The 15320-nt window shown below is 39.8% G+C and overlaps 1 protein-coding gene across 1 annotated transcript in view; it reads left to right on the top strand.

The window, feature by feature from the left end:
- CPVL (carboxypeptidase, vitellogenic-like) overlaps positions 1-15320 on the top strand; it is a 138679-nt gene that overhangs the window by 69957 nt on the left and 53402 nt on the right. Inside the window, exons 9-10 of the mRNA XM_012640677.1 lie at positions 3718-3816; positions 5357-5530. Of these exons, the coding sequence (XP_012496131.1) occupies positions 3718-3816; positions 5357-5530 (273 nt within the window). The remainder of the gene's footprint in view (positions 1-3717; positions 3817-5356; positions 5531-15320) is intronic.

Raw genomic sequence — 15320 nt, 5'->3', positions numbered from 1 at the left:
GGAATACAAAGTTATCCTCCATTTTACAAGTAAGGTGCCAGGACAATACCTGAAATCCCCCCAGGCAGGGACTGCCTTGCGATGAATTCTGACAGCGGCAAGCTGTGCAAATGGACAGTGCTAGGGAAGTCCCAAGTCATCCTGCAGGACACTAATGGGCTCTCCTTTCTCTATTGAGAAATGTGGCTGTAAAGCGTTTATTCAGAATTTCTTGTGCAGTTGTAAATGCAGGCTAAGAGGGGTCTTATCAGGGACATGTAGGATCATGCTTCAACTTGCAATGACAGTATTTTCAAGACTAGTTTTAGGCTATCTCCTGTGATAGTCAGATAGGGGAAAGGAGTGGAACTTTAGAATTTAGAATTCATACCAAATTATATGTGACATGAGACCAATTTGCAAATGAGACAGTTGATATGTTTTTAAAGAAACACACAGGGATTAAGCAATGTCAAGAGAGCATTTAAGAGGCCCAAATGTATAAAGAAAGCAGAAAGATGACTTTGGCACACGATGCAGCAGCCTAAACACCTGTAGGATTAGGGAAACTGTTGAAAAGTTCAGGTATTTTGTGGTATTCAGAGATAATGAGATGGCCCATGAGGTTAAATACAGCCTTTCCCAAACCAGGTTCATCAGAAAACAAAAATAAAAACAAGCCAAACCCTTAAAGGCATGGAATGTCTTTTTAACCACTGGTCCGATATCTCGAGTGATGAATTAAACTATAAAGACTTTTGCTTTTTCAAGGAAGTGGACAAAATGATACTCAGGGCAGTAAACAACTGGTGGTCGAAATGCGTTTCAATGACTGCAGTGGAAGAATCCAAGAAATCTTGAAACTCAAGAGAATATAAATACCAAAATCTCGAGCCTAAATGATAAAGCCTGTTTGATACTCTGATCCTTTAAAATGATTTAGTTAATCAAAGAGCAGTAACTCAGACCTGGAGGGTACTTTAGAGATAGAGCCCTACACACACACACACACACACACACACACACACACACACACACACACACAGAGGCACATAATTTCACTGTTGAGGATGCTGAGGTCCAGAGAGGTGCAATGAATTGCCAAAGGACACAGAATTACTGTAGTTGCCAGGCCTAGGACTGGAATTGTTCCCTCTGATTCCCACTCCCATATTTCTCCTGTGGTAATTTTCAGGCATTCTATAAAAATCCTGGGACTTAATCTTAATGATTCTGCAAGATGCAAAATGGCTGATCTCTGGTCCTGTATCGTCTCCCTCACCACTACGATGTTCTGGATCACAGAGTTCTCTTTGTGAAACAAGTTTTGACCAGAAACTGGGTTTCACGTGTCTTGACCTCCCACCTTATTTGTTTGACAGCAAATGATTTTTAACTCTTTTCTGAAAGCAAATCCATTCTTGAAGGTTGACTTTATATTCCCACTGGTGTTGAAGATCATGTCTAACAATGAGCTGCAACAATGGTGTGTGCATTCAGGATGACTGCTGGCCAGTGGTGCCCCCTCTGGGTGAACGAGTTAGAAGGAAACACCTGGTCTGGGTGGCACAGTCCTGTGGGTTCAGGGCTGGACAGGCAGATGCCTTCATGGTGTGAGGTTAAAGGTGGTCGTTTCTCCAGAGGCAGCCCCGAGCCAGGGTATCCAGCTTGGGGAGCAGAGCTTTGGCGGGGTCCAGGCATCCCTGGAGTGCACAGTCTGCACAACCAGCTGTGGGACTGAGCTTTGGTAGCATTGCCAAAGTATACTTATATCCACCCCCCCACTTTCTACAGTGATGATCCTTTTCGTTCTTGGCCCCTATCCCCGTGGCAATATTAACTTGGATAAGTTCCCTCATGTTTGAAAAAGAATATTCATCTAATAAAATAATGAGACTTTATGTTAAACCCCAAAGCACAGCCAGAAGGACGTGACAACTAGGAAACGCTGCAGTCTGACCGCTGGGGGCCAGCGTGTGTGTGGCTGCGTGTGCCGGCTCAGGAGTCACGCATGGCCTGGTGATCTCCCCTCTGACCTCATTAGTGATGACCTGTATGGGTCTCGTTTTTCCTCACTCGTAAAATGAAGATAATAATATCTTATAAGAAACCTAAATTTATACTTGATAGATCATTTTAAAAATGTGCTAATTTCATTTCTTAGGATCCTGTCATAAGAACCCCTTACGTCTTCATACCATCATCAACAAACCCCTGTCTTCAATCTCTGCTGTGACTATTCTCTTCATCTTCGTGCTTTACCCAAAACCTGGCTCTCCGCTGCTGACGCTGCGGCCCCTGTGGCCCTCTCATATGGGGGCTGTTTTCTCTTACTTTCTCTGGACCACCGGGTTCACAGGTAGAGCAGGTGTCCTCCTTGCAGCTCCCAGACCAGGCTCCCTGCCTCCTCCTAAAGTCTCGTGTCCTCACACAGTACCATGCAACGCTTCTCATTGTGGCTGTCTACCAAACCCTGGTTTCTCCCACTCATTCTCTGACTAGTTGAGCTCCTGCCCCTCTGTCTCTGTCTCCAGTGTCCCCCTCTGTCCACTGTCTCCACACTTGTCACTGCAGTATCTACATGGATGACGCTTTTAGGATTTGGTCCCTCAGTTCCTTCGCCTCTTCTTTTTCAGTGATCTTGCTCTCCTCTTCATTTTAGCTGCTCATTCTCATAACCCCCAAAAGCCAGCAATAGATCCACAATCTCATATTCAAACATCTGTCTCCAACCGCCACCTCCTGGTCCTTCCCGCTCCCGTCTGCTAATGGACCAACTCTGACAGTCCTGTGACCCCACTGCCTTCCAATCCATTGATCCTCCTGCCTCTTCACGATCTCTAACCCCCTCAAGTCTCCATTTCTCTGGTTACCTAACTTCAACCCAGGTCAGTCATTCCATATATTCCCACCCCCTAAGCCCCTTTGCCACTTCCTCCCACTCTTTGGCTGAACCACAGCCCTGGCTTAGCCCACCTCTCTGCCACGCCATGCCTGCCCCCGGGCAGCCAAACATGGCAGGAGGGAAGCACACAATCATGCTGACTGTCCTCTCCCTCAACCAATAACCGGGTTTTTTATGTCAGCAGCCCACAGCTAACTTCCACCAGTTCCAGACACCTGCACCCATGCCCGTATCCTCCATCCTCTGTCCTTGTGCTAGGGTGACCAGTCCCCGATCTATGTCCAGGCACCCTTCCCACGAGGCTCACTCCCACTGCCCAGGCCTCCGCTCTTGCTGTTGCTCTGCCCGGAGTGGTTTCTCCCTAGATGCCTGCATGGCTCGCTTCCTCCCTTCCAACACGTCTTTACTCAGATGCTGCCTTCTAAGTGCCACCCTCTGTGGCCTCCTCTCTGTGGCATCTCATACACACACGCACCATGACACTTCCTACCTCACCTCTCCTCTTTAGTTTTCTCCTTATCATTCCCTGACATACTATAGAGTTCATCGCTCTCTAATATATGACATGTTTTACCTCAAAATGCTGCTTTATTGTCCCTCTTTAGAATATGAGCTCCATGAAGAAGGACTTTTGGTCTGCCGTGTTCACTGCTGTTTCTCCAATGCTTAGGAAGGTGTCTAGCACAGAGAAGATGTGCAATAAGTGGTTGCTGAATGAAACAACGAAGGAATGAAAAATTTATCAAATAAAGGAAATGACACACTCCTGTACATTTTTACCCACCCTGACGTTTTCCTTCTCTCTTTCTCTCTCTCTCTCTCTCCCGACCTAGATACTGGATAAACTACTGGATGGTGACTTAACGAGTGACCCTTCTTACTTCCAGAACGTGACAGGATGTATTAATTATTATAACCTGTTGCAGTGCATGGTAATGACAACATTTTAAAAACCATAATAACTTTTGCTTAAAACTTTTAGCAAAATCAAACTTCCTCTGTTTTGGCAAATATTACAGCTGACTTCATACTAGACCAATATGTCCAAACCTGTATTGCATTATTTGGTCTGTGAACCCACAGGATTTTCTTCACCAGTGTTGTATACATTATAATCTGACCATTGAGATAGTGTGATATTTCAGATATCAATTCTGATTAACGTAACGTCCCTCCAGTAGAGCTTGTTATACAGAGATTCTTTTGTGAAGGATACAGGCTGGGATTGGAGTTCAAGACCAAGAGCTTCAAGTCTGTTTTATGAGTCTCTTGAAAATGCCCACATTCTTTGTTCTGTACTTAAGACGGCTTGGATAATCAGAATTTCCAAAGTCTTTATGAAAATATTTGCTTGGTCTTACTTTTAACTTAAGATGTTTAGTGCATTTAGTATGGCCTCACTTCAAGCTCTCTGGAATATTTTTCAAAGTATTCGAGTATTAATAGTTTCTTTCATAAATCTAGGCCAAAGTTGATGTCTTCTGTTTAGAAGATATCAATCAAATAAAAGAAAGAGAGCCAAAGTGAGGGTTTGGATTTACATAATCTTTGTCTAGTGCATATGACAATGCATTCTGTTTTTAAATTGCCTTATTTATAAACTAGTTTTTAAATAAAATATAAAGTTAATCGTGGTGGAATTTGCCAGTCCTGTGGTTTTGGATTTTAGATGCTACCAAGAGAAAAACATATGGTAGACAAGAGGGAAACAAGATTTGTGATTACATTTTTTCTTTGCAAAGTAATATATTCACAGTTCTCAAAAATTGTTGATAAAGCACAAAAGTGTCCAACTCAAACCCTAACAGTTTTTTTTTATCCTTTTGTTACTAGAATTTTTTTTTTAAGCATTTACTTCTTGTTTCTTTTAATACAATGATTAGTACAGAGACTTTAATGCAGTTTATTTTATTTTTTTAAATAAGGCTCGTGGACAATTTTCTTTTGCCTTGTGTCTATAAAGTATTAGCTGTTTTTACATTTGACGTATTTTCCCTCTTAAATTATAGTCAGCTGATTTTTTTTGGTGTGAAATTCTTAGCTTTTAATACCATGCCACCACCCTCGCCCCTTGCCATCCATTTGACCTTCTTTCCAAAGGGCCACCGACAAGGATGATTGATTTTGATAATCTCACCTTTTTTGTTTTCTCTGTCTTTGCCTCTAGGGGAGTCACTAATTAGAGTCAAAGATTGCAAAAGATTAGTTTCTGAAAAGGAAAATCCTGTATTTGCAAATTAGGTATTTGCTCAAAGAGTGTCATATCATCCAGATCTGTCCTTAGTGAAAGGATCCCACTTATATGTGACCTCAAAACCTCTGAGTTAAAATTTCAAGAGTGGGGACAAGTTAATAGTCATGTCACATTTTGTTCATTGTGTTATTTGTTCTGACAAATTCACAGCTTTTTTCAGCATGCTGTCCCTGCCACCCAATCATGTTCCCTGTCTTTCTCTTGTACCCTTCTGCCAGGAACCTGAGGACCAGTTTTACTACGCAAAATTTTTGTCACTCCCAGAAGTGAGACAAGCCATCCACGTGGGAAACCGGACTTTTAACGATGGAGCTATAGTTGAAAAGTACTTGCGAGAAGATACAGTCAAGTCAGTTAAGCCATGGTTAACTGAAATCATGAATAATTATAAGGTAAGAGAGTTACTTCAGTTACTACCTGTTTTAGGAACTTTCAGGTTCCCCAGAAAGAGGTGACTTTCTTTTATTTGTAATTTGACTCCTATCTTTTTTTTAACTTTTATATATGATACTTCACAAACATAAATAATAACCCCTTCTTTGTTTGATTTCTTCGAATTAAAGTGGTTTTTTTTTGTTTTTTTTTTTCATTAAAAAAATTGTTCCTGGCCGGGCACGGTGGCTCATGCCTGTAATCCTAGCTCTCCGGGAGGCCGAGGCGGGAGGATTGTTTGAGCTCAGGAGTTCGAAACCAGCCTGAGCAAGAGCAAGACCCCATCTCTACTAAAATTAGAAAGAAATTAATTGGACAACTAAAAATACCTAGAAAAAATTAGCCGGGCATGGTGGCGCATGCCTGTAGTCCCAGCTACTCGGGAGGCTGAGGCAGAAGGATTGCTTGAGCCCAGGAGTTTGAGGTTGCTATGAGCTAGGCTGACGCCACGGCACTCTAGCCCTGGCAACACAGTGAGACTCTGTCTCAAAAAAAAAAAAAGAAAAAAAAATTGTTCCTTAAAATGACATTCCCTTTGACACATGCCACCTCTCATCCTTTCTTGAGACAAGAAGCATAGCAGGGCTAAAAAGATGACTGGCCTTGTGTTAGAGCTGGGTCTCTCTTATTTATGCTTTACAGTATGAATCCCAGTGACATCAGGGATAAATGAAATCAACTGGTTATTCCAAAAATGCATTTTTCCTTATAACTGTAGTCATTCATTTTGCTCAATCACAGTTTTTTCAATCTCTTTACCAAACACTGTACTGGGCCTTCAGGTCAAAACACAAAAAGAGATTAGCAGATTAGATTTATTATCCACAAAAAGAGATTAGCACTTGTGTCTTAAAGACAATGTTCCATAATATAACATTAAGGAATGGAAAGTGGGTTTGTTTTTTGTTTTTTGTTTTTTTAGTGGAGAGCAGATAACGCAGTTCCTATGTACATTATTTGTGCCCTTGGGAGATATATTTTCTCACTCTATGAAGGTAACTGGAATGATTCCTTATGTGAGGATAGGGTGAGATATACAGTTTACCTGATGATATAAACTCTTCTGATGTTGGCTAATAGCCATAGACTGTTCACTTGATTGACAAAGGAGAATATATTGATTAGAAATGATTCTGCATTTTGATATTTAAACATCTCTGTCCCTGTTGCTCATGTATCCTAAACCTATCAATATGAACTCCAGTGAAATCAGAATACAGTATTTTCTAAAATTTTCAACTCTCAATCAGTTGCCAGAAAAAGAAAAGAGTTTAGTGGTGCAGATAAACCATGTTTCCATAAGGAAAGAGAATAAAATATGCAATCAATTTGAATGCAGACCCCAAAGTGGCTTCCTCTAAAACAGACTGCATATTACTGATACAGCTGGCATAGCCCGCAGGGCAGCGGTTATCTTTGGCTTGTCTGTTAATGATGGTGAACCTCAATGTGTATGTAATGGAATCACAACAGCCTAGGTTGGCTTAAGACTTTAGTACTCTCAAAGTTGTATTTATGTAAGACTCAGTACCAATTTGTCATAGAAAATCGCATGCTGTTTCTATTCTTAGGAACCTAGAAGTCTTTTTCCAGTAGTAGATTAATTTTAGCCAATATGGAGTGTCTCCGATGGGCTGAGGAAGAACTTCATGGGTTTCTGGGATTATGTGTTCATGTAGTTTCTGTGTAAACATTAGTTTCTGTGTAAACTACATGAACACATAATCCGTTTCTTATAATGATATACAGGAGCTGCATACTCAAAGTCATTTTTTTTTTTTTTTAGTAATTTCAGATGTTTAGGTGGTAAATTGAAATATCCTTTTGGCAGTTACCAAAATAACTAGAATGAGAAACAATCTGTTGGACTATTTGAATTCTTTGTGATAAAATGATTTCAAAATACTGTGAGGATTTATAGGAGTCAGCTGGTTAATAGAGGACGGAGGTCGTGGACGTGTTCACAAGTCAGACATTTTGAGTTTGAATTCTGGTTGCACCATTCCCTGTCTGTGTGTTTTGAAGGGAGGATACTTAAGCTCTCTGTGCTTCAGCTTCCTTGCCTATAAAATGGGAGTAGAAACGGTACTTATGTGTGAGCTCTCAAGAGGTGTAAGTGAGATTATATATAGAAAACACTTAGAACAGTGCTTGTTGGTTAGAAAATGCTTGTAAATATAACCTATTACCAACAACAACTTTTAGTAAAAGTCTTTAAGATCTTGCTACATACAAAAGTTATGTAAGAAAGCCTGGAAAACACAAAAATAAAAAAGACTTGAAAGACTTCCAGTTTCCAGTCCAGCATGTAAGGAGCTTAGAAGTCACCGGTCCATCCTAACGATAAAAAGCTGAATAAACTGGGGGGAAAAAATATCAACAACTCTTTTTCGATTTGTGAGAAAAAGGAGTCGCAGGGCAAAATGCTGCCCTTGCAAATTGGAGAGACAGGTGAATAGAGAGTCACAGCTTACTGGAGCAGAAACCCATGAGCAGAAACCTCCACAGAAGCAAGTGCAGAGGTAGGAAACCTGAACTGTAATTGGCAAATTACTAGAGGCTCCATGTGGATGTATCTGAGAGCTGAAAACTCCAGGGGTACCCAGTCACGGTGCCCTCCACACTGCTGTGGATTTTACCTCCAGGAGCTAGACCAGGTCATCTCAGTGAACATAGACAAAAAAATCACCTCCTGCTTCAGTATTTCTGTTCTCTTTGGCAGGGCTGCCCTCGGGGGAAACTGACCAGACACTGCCTGCTGGAGTGTTATCAGAGCCTAACCTCCCTGGGGGAGGGTAACATCCCACTCCAGCCCTCTCTGGCCGTCCTAGTCCACTGAGACGTAGTACGGGACTACAGAACACTTCCCCTCCCCACACCTCACCAGTGTACCACTAAGGGACTATTTTCTGCATTTCCTTTTATCTGGTACATCACGCCACCGTTCAACAAACAATTACCATGCACACTAAGAGGCAAAAAACGTAGTTTGAAGCAGCATCAGAACCAGAGTCAGATATGGCAGGAATGTTGGAATTACCAGACCAGGAATTTTTTAAAAATAAATTTTATTGTGTGCATCTAAGGTATACAACATGATGTTAACAGATACATAAATATGGTAAAATGGTTACTACAGTGATAAAATTAACATAGCTGTCATCTTCCATAGTTACCAATCCCTATCCCCTTTGACAAGAGCAACTATAATCTACTTTTTGAGCAAAAATCCTGAATACAATATACTATTAATGACCATAGTCCTTACGTTGTACGTTACATCTTTAGAGTTGTTCACTCTACTTCGTGCTAGTAGAATGCTACTAGCTGTCATTTGACAGCTACTTTCTGTCATTTGACCTGCATGTCCTTTGACCCCATGTCATTCCCCCAAACCCACCCCTGATAAACCACTGTTTTATTCTCTGTCTCTGTGTAATTCACTCTTTTTTAGATTCCCCATGTAAGTGAGATCATGCAATATATTTTTGTGTGTGTCTGGCTTATTTCACTTAGCATAATGTCCTCTGGGCTAATCCGGTTGTGACAAATGGCAAGATCTCCTCCTTTTTAAAGGCTGAATAATATTCAGTTATATACAGGCATACCTTGGAGATATTACAGGTTCAGTTCAGATCACTGCAAATATCAAAATAAAGTGAGTCACATCATTTTCTGGTTTCCCAGTACATATGAAAGTTATGTTTACACTATACTTTAGTCTTTTAAGTGTGCATTAATATCATGTCTAAAAAAAGTACATACCTTAGTTTGAAAAACTTTATTGCTAAAAAATGCTAACAGTCATCTGAACCCTCACAGAGTCATAATCTTTTCAGTGGCGGAGGGTCTTGCCTTGATGTTGATGACTGCCGACTGATCTGGGTGGTGGTTGCCGAAGGCTGCAGGTGCTGAGAGGATTCCCTAAAATAAGACAACCATGATGCTTGTGGCATTGATTGAATCTTCCTTTCTCAAAAGATTTCTCTGGGCTGGGAGCAGTGGCTCACTCCTGTAATCTCAGCACTTTGGGAGGCTGAGACAGGAGGATCACTTGGGGCCAGGAGTTTGAGATCCAGCCCAGGGGACATAGCAAAACCTCAATTCCACAAAAAAATTTTTAAAAATTAGCTGGAATAGCACCCTTGCACTGCACTCCAGCCTGGGTGACAGAGCCATTCCCTGTCTCTTTTAAAAAAAAAAACTTTCTCTGTAGCATGCAATGCTGTTTGATAGCATTTTACCCACAGTAGAACTGCTTTCAGAATTGGAGTCAATTGTCTCAAATCCCGATGCTACTTTATGAACCAGTTTATGTAATATTCTAAATGCTTTGTTGTCATTTCAACAACACTCACACCATCTTCACCAGAAGTAGATTCCAGAAGTGATTCTCAAGAAATCACTTTCTTTGTGCCATAAGAAGCAACTCCTCATCCATTCAAGTTGTATCATGAGATTGTAGTAATTCAGTCAGTGCTTCAGGCTCCACTTCTAACTGTAGCTCCTAGCACATCTGCGATGACTTCCTCCCTTGCAGTCTTGAACCCCTCAAATTCATCTATGAGGAGTAGAATCAACTTCTTCCAAATTCCTGCTAATGTTGATATTTTGCCCTCTTCTCGTGAATCATGAATGTTCTTAATAGCATCTAGAATGGTGAATTCTTTCCAGTAGGTTTTCAATTGACTTTATTGAAATCTGCCAGAGGAATCACTATCTATGGCAGCTACAGCCTTAGAAAATGCATTTTTTGAATAATAAGATTTGAAACTCAAAATGACTCCTTGATCCATGGGCTGCAGAATGGATGTTGTGTTAGCAGACATGAGAACAATGTTAATCTCTTTGTACATCTTCATCAGAGCTCTTGGGTGACCAGGTACATTGTCATTTATCAGTAATATTTTGAAAGGAATTATTTTTTTCTGAGCAGTACGTCTCAGTAGTGGGCTTAAAATATTTAGTAACCACAATGTGAACAGATGTGCTGCCATCCAGGCTTTGCAGTTCCATTTATAGAGCAGAGGCAGAGTAGATTTAGCATAATTCTTAAGGGCTCTAGGATTTCCAGAATGGAAACTGAGCATTGACTTCAACTTAAAGTCACCGGCTGCATTAGCCTCTAACAAGAGAGTCAGCTTGTCCTTTGAAGCTTTGAAGCCAGGCATTGACTTCTCCTCTCTAGCTATGAAAGTCCTAGATGACATCTTCTTCCAATAGAAGGCTGTTTCATCTACACTGAAAATCTGTTGTTTAGTGTAGCCACCTTCATCAATGATCTTAGCTAGATCTTCTGGATAACTTGCTGCAGCTTCTCCATCAGCACTTGTTGCCACACCTTGCATTTTTATGGTTTAGAGATAGCTTCTTTCCTTAAACCTAATGAACCAGCCTCTGCTAGCTTCACAATTTTCTTCTGTAGCTTCCTCACCTTTCTTAGCTTTCATAGAATTGAAGAGAGTTAGGGCCTTGCTCTGGATTAGGCTATGGCTTAAAGGAGTGTTGTGGCTGGTTTGGACTTCTATCCAGACCACTCAAACAGCAATAAAGCTGTTTGGCTTTCTTGTTATTTGCATGTTCACTGAAGTAGCACTTTTAATTTCCTTCAAGAACTTTTTCTTTTCCTTTGTGTTCACAACTTGGCTAACTGGAACAAGAGGCCTAGCTTTCAGCCTTCTTGGCTTTTGACATGCCTTCTTCACTAAGCTTAATCATGTCTAGCTTTTGATTTAAAGTGAGAGACTTTTCCTTTCACTGGAGCACTGAACACTTTGAGGCCATTGTAGGGTTATTAATTGGAATAATTTCAATGTTGTTGTGTCTCAGGGATTAGGGAGGCCCAAGAAGACAGAGAGAGAGAGAGAGAGAGAGAGAGAGAGAGAGACAGGGGAACGGCTGGTTGGTGGAGCAGTCAAGAAGACATATAATAACATTTGTTAATTAAGTTTATTGTCTTTTATGGTCACAATCATGGTGCTCCCAAACAATTACAATAATAACATCAAAGATCACCATAATAAATGTAATAATAATGAAAAAGATTGAAATATTCTGAGAATTACCAAAATGTGACACAGACTTGAAGTGAGCACATATTGTAGGAAAAATGGTGCCTGAGGCTTTGCTTGATACAGGGTTGTCAGAAACCCTCAATTTGTAAGAAGCATAATATCTGTGAAATGCAATTAAACATGGTATATCTGCATGTTTAGAAATATAAATCTCTTTAAAAATCAAACACAATTCCAATCCTGAAAAATAACATTACTTATTGTAACAAAATCTGGTAAGGATTATCCCTTTCATTGATTACTCTTTAATGTGGTGGTTTATTTGCATTGAACACACTTCTTTGTGGGTTAAATGCAGTATATACCTAAGACCACATGCACAAACAAAATATTTATATGATATCTATTGAGATGCACAATAAAGTAAAGTGCAATAAAGCGAGGTATGCCTGTATGTAAATTATAGCATCTTTATCCATCAGTGAACAACACCTAGGTGGTTTCCATCCATTGGCTATTGTGAATAATGTTGCAATGAACATGGGACTGAAGATATCTTTACTAGGCTGTGATTTCATTTTCTTTGGGTATATACCCAGAAGAGGGATTGCTGGATTGTGTGATAGTTTTATTTTTAATTTCTTTGGGAACCTTCGTATTGTTTTCCATAGTGGCTGCACCAACTTACATTCCTACCAACAGTGTACAAGGGGTGTCTTTTCTCCACACCCTCACCAACACTTGCTATCTCTTGTGTTTTTAATAATAGCTGTCCTAATGGGTATGAGGTGAAATATCATAGTAGTTTTGATTTGCATTTCCCTGATGATTTGTGATATCGAGCATCTTTTTGTGTATCTCTTGGCCATTTTTATGTCTTCTTTGGAGAAATATCTGTTCAGGTCCTTTGCCCATTTTTTAATCGGGTTATATGTTTTCTTGTTATTGTGAGTTGTGTGAGTTCTTTATAAATTTTGGATATTAACACCTTATCAGATGTGTAGGTTGTAAATATATTTTGCCAATTTGTAGGTTGCCTTTTTGCATTGTTGATTGTTTCTTTTGCAGTATAGAAGCTTTTTAGTTTGATGTAGTCCCATACGAAAGCAAAAATAGCTTTTGTAGCCTGAGATTTTGGCTTGATATCTAAAAAATCATTACCATGGTAGCAGCGGTGGTGGGACAACTCTCAGGCTCCTAGTTGGCACTTGCTAACATTAGTGATGGCTGCAATGGGCTGTTCAGGCCAGTCCCCAGGCACCCACGTGGTACATGTGGTTCGGTGTCATCAGTGATGTTGGTGACAGGGTGGGTGGGCTTGCCGTCAGATCCCAGGGGGAGAGCACAGATGCCAGAGGTGGTTAGCTACAGGTCTCCAGTCAGTGTGCTCAGGCACTGTGGGGTAGGGCCAGGCCAGGCAGGCCTGACCTCAGGCCCCAGGTGGTGTGCAGGGGTCCAATGTCAAAGAGCTTTTCCTCTATGATCTCTTATGGGAATTTTATGGCTTCAGGTCTTATATCCATTTTGGTCTTTTGTCCATTTTGAGTTGATTTTCGTGTATGGTATAAGATAAGGCTCCAATTTAATTCTTTAGCATGAAATCCAGTTTTCCTAGCACTATTTATTGAAGAGACTATGCTTTGCCCTTTGTATCCTCTTGGTGCTCTTGTTGCAAATTAGTTGACTGTATATATTTGGATTTATTTCTGGGCTCTCTATTCTGTTCCACTGGTCTATGTGTCTTTTATGCCAGTACCATACTGTTTTTACTTCTATAGTTTTTTAGTGTGATTTTTAAAAAAATTTTATTATTTTTTTTGTTTGAGATAGAGTCTCACTCTGTTGCCCAGGCGAGAGTGCCATGGCGTCAGCCTAGCTCACAGCAACATCAAACTCCTGTGCTTAAGAGATCCTCCTGCCTCAGCCTCCCTAGTTGCTGGAACTACGGGCATGCGCCACCACACCTGGTTAATTTTTACTATTTTTAGTAGAGACGGAGTCTCACTCTTGCTCAGGCTGGTCTCGAACTCCCGAGCTCAAGCAATCCTCCCGCCTCAGCCTCCCAGAGTGCTAGGATAACAGGCGAGAACCACCGTGCCCAGCCTGTAATATGATTTTAAATGAGGAAATGTGATGCTTCCACCTTTGTTTTTCTTTCTCAGAGTTGTTTTGGCTATTTGGGGACTTTTGTGATTTCATAAGAATTTTAGGATTGTTTTTCTGTTTCTGTAAAGAATGCCATTGGGATTTTGATAGGAATTGCATTGAATCTGTATATTGCTTTGGGGATTATGGACATTTTAACAATATTAATTCCTCTGAGCCTGAAATATTCATGAGCCTGAAATATCTTTCCATTTATTTGTGTCCTCTTCAATTTTTTTTTAATTTGTGTCTTTTTCAATTTTGTGTCCTCTTCAATGTTTCATAGTTCTCAGTGTACAGGTCTTTTACTTCCTTATATAAATTTATTCCTAAGCATTTTATTTTTTTGATGCTATTGTAAATGAAATTTAAAAAACTGATTGCTTTTTTGGGGAGTTTGTTATTTGCGTACAGAAATGCCACAGATTTTTGTATGTTGATTTTGTATCCTACAATTAGCAGGTTTTTGGTGGAGTCTTGGGGTTTTTTAATATATAGGATCATGTCATCTGCAAATAGAGACAATTTTACTTCTTCCTTTTCAGTTTGGATACCCTTTATTTCTGTTTCTTGCCTGATTGATATTGATAGTACTTCCAGTACTATGTTGAATAGAAATGGTGAGTGGACATCCTTGCCTTTTACCAGATCTTAGAAGAAAAGTTTTCAGTTTCTCCCAATTGATTATGATGTTATCTGTTAGTTTTTCATAAATAGCCTTTATTATGTGGAGGAACTTTCCTTCTATACCTAACTTTGAGAGTTTTTATCAAGAAAGAATGTTGAAGTTTGTCAAATACTTTTCTGGATTAATTGAGATGACGGCATGGTTTTTATCTTTCAGTATGTTAACGTGATAGATCACATTGACCAATTTGCACATGTTAAGCCAGCCTTGTGTGTCAGAAATAAATCCCACTTGATCATGATATATAATCTTTTTGATATGTTGTTGAATTCTGTTTGCTAATACTTTATTAAGAATTTTTGCATCAATGTTCATTTTTGCATCAATGTTCAGAGATATGGTTCTGCAGTGTTCTTTTCTTGTGGTGTCTTTGTCTGGCTAACATATCAAGGTACTGCTGCTCCAGCTCAGGAATTTTTAATTAACTATGATTAATATGCTGAGGGCTTTAATGGAAAAAATAGATAACATGCAAGAACATATGGATAATGTAAGCAGATAATGGAAATTCTAAGAATCAAAAGGAAATGTTAGAGATCAAAAACAGAAGAATGCCTTTGATGGGCTCTTTAGTAAACTGTACACAAGTGAGTAAGGAATCTCTTAGCTTGAGGATATGACAATAGGAGCTTCCAAAACTGAAAAACAAAGAGAACAAGGACTGAAATAAACAGAACAAAATATCTAAGAACTGTGGTACAACTACAAATAAGGTGATATAAGTATAATAGGAAGACCAGGAGGAGGAAAAGAGAAATGAACAGAATTAATTTAAAGCAATAATGATTGAGAACTTCCCCAAATTAACATCAGATACCAAACCACAGATCCTCAGAGAACACCCAGCAGGATAAATGCCAAAAACAAAAATAAAAACAAAATCGAACAACAAACCTAAGCATA

This window comes from Propithecus coquereli, unplaced genomic scaffold (assembly GCF_000956105.1).
Source record: "Propithecus coquereli isolate 6110/MARCELLA unplaced genomic scaffold, Pcoq_1.0 Scaffold156, whole genome shotgun sequence".
In the NCBI taxonomy this organism is placed as follows: domain Eukaryota; kingdom Metazoa; phylum Chordata; class Mammalia; order Primates; family Indriidae; genus Propithecus; species Propithecus coquereli.
The sequence above is the reverse complement of the archived record's forward strand: the minus strand, read 5'-3'. Positions and strand labels throughout refer to the sequence as shown.